Source organism: Ostrinia nubilalis, chromosome 20 (assembly GCF_963855985.1).
Source record: "Ostrinia nubilalis chromosome 20, ilOstNubi1.1, whole genome shotgun sequence".
Lineage (NCBI taxonomy): Eukaryota > Metazoa > Arthropoda > Insecta > Lepidoptera > Crambidae > Ostrinia > Ostrinia nubilalis.
Window position 1 is genome coordinate 1,154,322 of NC_087107.1, and position 4,685 is coordinate 1,159,006.

A 4,685-nucleotide genomic window follows, 5' to 3' on the forward strand; every position below is an offset into this window, starting at 1 on the left:
GAAGTTGTGGCAGGCCACGCTAGATTTGGGACGTGCCCGAAAAGGACTTACATAACCATAATAAAGAATTTGAATGTTAATTGAACACTGCGAGTTCTAGTCCTACACCAAACAATGATTTTATGCTATGTTAAGTACCGAGAGGTAGAAAGGTTTCAAAAGTGACCTAGAGAAAATGATTCATCAAAAAAATTACACTAAAAACTAGAATATTATGATACCGTTGATAGTACCTACCTACAAATTATTATATTAGAATGTTAAAAAAAACCCTTGACCCGAAATAAATTTAAAAATTTCATGTGTCATTAACAACATTTCTATGTCCATTAAACGTTGTAGCTTTAGAATACACTTCATTAATAACTACAAAAAATACCACATCCCTTGAAACGAAATGACACTCAACTATTTCAGTGCACAAAAGGTCACATCAATCTACTGACATATTGTGATACAATTTAGTCACGAATAATTAATAACGGCGGTCCTAAGATGCTTCCTTGAAGCATACCTTTGGGGTCCTTTTGTTACAGTTTAAACAGGGCCCTTGTTCAGTTCCTTATCTCTGATTATTTATTCATGGTCATTATTTGACCATTTTGGATTTAATGATGTGTCATCATTGTTCTTCCAAGTTAATGTTAGCAGAGGTGTGAAATAGGATACTTAATGGGTGTAACGGATGCGTATTGTGAGACACTTTGACCCCTGTGCAATTTTGTGTAACTGTATGCATGTGAGTAATGATCATTTTTGGATTGTCGCAATCGTTAGGAATGAACGTCATTTGAATGTGGACAATACGGTCAACTATGTTTTGATTTTAGGAAAGATTGCATCTCAATACAAATGATAGTTCTAATGATAAATTGTTTATTACTAAATGCTTCGACTTATACTTGATTGTTAGCCGTTTTAAACTTTGCCTTTGCTATCACGTTTTAATTATTCAAGTTTTGGCTTCCACGATTTTTAAATCTAGTCTAGTCAGTAATGTGATTTTATGTCTTTCTTTTGATTGCATAAAAGCAAAATACAATTCGCAGGTGTTCAACGTTGAAACTAGCTTAGCAAGACAATCTCAAAGTTATTGCAAAATTTCTCACAACCATAAAATTTGACTTGAATCAAAAACACGAATTGAAACACCATTCCAATTAATACTCCGAGCTTGTTAATATTGAAAAGATTATTTTTATCGACCATTAAGAATGTAGCTTCAAGTGTCGCTATTATTTAAACTAGGATATTAAAATCTATTTCTGGTTGTCACCTTTTGTTGGTTTTGTTATTTTTTGCATTCAAACATTTAGTGGGGTCGCTTAGAAACGCGGTCGTTTAATACTTATCTTCAAACTGGTTTTGGGCAATAATCAACAATGTTGCGATGTTTATTAAACAAGGCAATAACCGTGAGTGAATGGTACAGCCAACCTCTAATCCGGCAACCGATTTCACCTTCTATTACTAAGATAATAAAAGTCATAAAATATGCTTTAGTTGGACACTGTACGGTGTTATTTGGAACGCGTTGGACAGTTGCGAATATTGTTCACAACTTTGTATTTCCGATTGTTAGGGGATAAGTCCCGGTTAATTTTGAGAATCTTTTACGTTCTTTGTCCAGTTTTATGTCATACACTTTATAGTCAGTTTAATGTGCTTGCTCTTGCTACTTACTTGGTTTATTTAGTCTCGTATTCTAATTATCAGCATAATTGAAATCTTTCTGGCAGACATTATTGAGTAGGTAATTTACCTTACATAATAATTTACTCACAAGTACATGTGATATTACTTTGATATTAAAGGGTATAATATTGACTTGTTCAGTTTCTACAATGTACATATCTTAATCTCAGGATTATCTAAGGATAATGAGCTAAGAATTTTACATGAATCTCCTCTCTCTTTTTGAACATTATCAATCCTTTTTTCAATCATTAAAAGTTCTCACATCCATCACCAAACAGTGTAATTACAAAAAATAGAACAATCCCACAAAGCACGAACTCCATAACCCTTCCCCTATCTTCATCCACACCCTTCCTTGACCCATAAACAAATACGTCTAAGAATAGCCAGTAATGAGCTGGGGCATTAATTCTAGACCATAAACTAGAGAATTTATAGCCTTGAAGGTAGTCCTATAAAATGAGACATGGTTTCTTGTAATGCGTGAGATGGCACCTTTTGAGACAATGTTGTTGAGTTATGAGGACAAATTTCGCTTTGGAACCCTTCGTGAGACGTGCGTTAAAACGACGGATTAAGAACAAGTACTGCAAGTTCTGTATTTGGACAAAAAAGTATCTGTAGTTTGAAAGAATAGGGATGATTTTGCATTGATATTTATCTTAGATTTTGACAATCTGCAAAATTACAGTAAAATTGACAGAATCGGAACATTGGGGTCACTTTTGCGTTAAAAGTGGCTAATGGAATTATTTGTCTGGATCAAGATTTTTTAGTCAAATGTTTTGGGAAAACACAAAATATAGCTTGACTCTTGTTGAACTTTCCCCATATAATAAGTAGTATTTGTGATGAGTAAGTCTTCACTATAGTCATCAGTTTATACAAGTTTGTGAATATAAGCGTAGAAAACTATGAAGATTTTGGATTTAGTTTAGCAGCGCAATTTAAAACCTCATTTAGCCTCTTGATTGGGCCATTGTGCGTTTGGAATTAGTAATAACAATATTTTGCCGAACGTTTTCCTTAACCTTCCTATACCCGCGCGTTGGTCTCTCAGACCGACTAACTAATAATTCGGAGATTTTTCAAAAAGTATTAACTCTATGACTTTGCGGTTTTTAGTAGCTTCATGATTTGTGGCCTGCCATTGTTTAGTGTTGGGCGATCGCTGCTGCCAAGTGTACATGTGTCACTTTTTGCTATTATTCGGTCTGTGAGACCGACGCGGGTATACGTGTATCTACTTCAGGTATGTTACTATTGTTTTATTTTACAATATTACTCAATAAAATGTATTGTCATATTTTAGTGGCGTTTCATATCAATTAAGTATTACTGTATTTTATTATTATTAATTTGTTTTAGCCATTTTTGTCGTCATAATGAACGAAAAAAGGATAAAGGCGCTGTTAGAATGTGTTGTATCATCTTTGGATTTCTTTAATAGTCTATGATTGTGTTCATTGTCTATGGTACTGAAAAAGACGGTCATGTTGTTTTGGCATCTTGAGGGAGCTGGTTATTAAACATGCAGTGTCAGTAATTCATTCAGTATTTTATTTATCTACTGCCTCTTATCACATGGTGGCAGCGGTAAAAGTAATAAATGGAGAAAAAACATAAATCAGACATGAAGGAGGCAGAGCAGGGTGGAAGAGGCCACCAAGCCAAGGTGACGCCACCCGGAATTTTCAGTTTTGTGCCGGAAGAATGGCCGAAGTATAAAACCAGATTTATGAGGTACATGAGTTTAACAGGTCAAAACAACAACGTCGACGAAGAAAAGATAAATTGCCTCATTTATTGCATGGGAGAAAGGGCAGAAGACGTAATATTGCAGTTTGGGGAGGACGCCATGTGCTACCTTAAGCTATTGAAAAAATTTGATGATTTTTTCGCTCCCAAACGAAATGTAATCTATGAAAGATTCAAATTCAACGCCAGGGTGCAACTACAAGGCGAAAGGGTTGACGAATTTGTCACTGAAATACACCGACTTGCCGAGCACTGTGAATACGGCGTTCTGAAGACTGATCTTATCAGAGATAGAATTGTCGTTGGTATTGCAGATAAAAGTCTAAGCGACAGGATGCTACTCAAACCAGATCTTACATTAGAAGAAGCCATACAAATGGGAAGACAATCTGAAATACAGCAGGAAGAAACTAAGAAAATGAGGGGTGAAGTGACAGAACTCATGAAAATTGAAAAAAGAAAAAAGACAGGAAACTGCTGGTTTTGTGGGAAGGAGCGACATCCAAGAGAAAAATGTCCCGCGGAAAAAGCAACTTGCTACAATTGTAAACGTGTGGGACACTTTGCTAAATTGTGTCGGTCTAAAGCAGTTAAAATTATAAAAGAGGATTCAAACGAGTATGAGGTGTGTATGATACAAGGTGGGAAGTATACGTTAAATGTTTGTATATTTAATTCAGACAAATTTGTGGATAAAATATTTTTTTTAATTGATACAGGAGCAGATATAAGTGCTATACCAGAAAATGTTGCAGTGAAGGCCAAACTACCGTTGGTGAAATCAGGTGATAGTGTAAAAGGGCCAGATGGGACCAAATTGAATGTACTGGGAACGGTGCAACTGAAATTACAATATAAGGACAGGATATATGAAGGTAAAGTCTATGTAATCAAAGATCTTAGTACAGCAATATTAGGCAGGCCATCAATTGATAGTATGAATATTCTAAAAGTTTGTGCTATCTCAAATTCAAGTCAGATCAGTGACACACATTCAAATGTTTTAGTAGAAAAAGAATTCCCAAAAATCTTTGATGAGTTAGGGGTTTTCAAAGATGAGTTTCACATAAAATTAATTAATAATCCTAAGTCATATGTCCAGGCAACACCTCGCAGTGTATCAATACCTCTTTTGCCCAAAGTTAAGGAAGAACTGGATAGATTGCAAAGATTAGGTATTATTAGTCCAATTGAGGAACCTACTGATTTTGTGTCACCAATTGTGGTAG

General features: G+C 35.1%; 1 protein-coding gene across 1 annotated transcript; it reads left to right on the forward strand.

Moving 5' to 3' along the window:
• The first annotated feature begins 3,199 nt into the window (after positions 1-3,199).
• LOC135081920 (uncharacterized) lies at positions 3,200-4,264 on the forward strand. The gene is made up of 2 exons (XM_063976703.1): positions 3,200-4,081; positions 4,176-4,264. The coding sequence occupies exons 1-2, from the start codon at positions 3,308-3,310 to the stop codon at positions 4,185-4,187; spliced, it is 786 nt and encodes a 261-aa protein (XP_063832773.1). The 5' UTR covers positions 3,200-3,307; the 3' UTR covers positions 4,188-4,264.
• The last annotated feature ends 421 nt before the right edge of the window (positions 4,265-4,685 follow it).

Coding starts and splice junctions, on each gene's coding strand:
- LOC135081920 (XM_063976703.1), top strand. CDS start 3,308: ATGGAGAAAAAACATAAATCAGACATGAAGGAGGCAGAGCAGGGTGGA.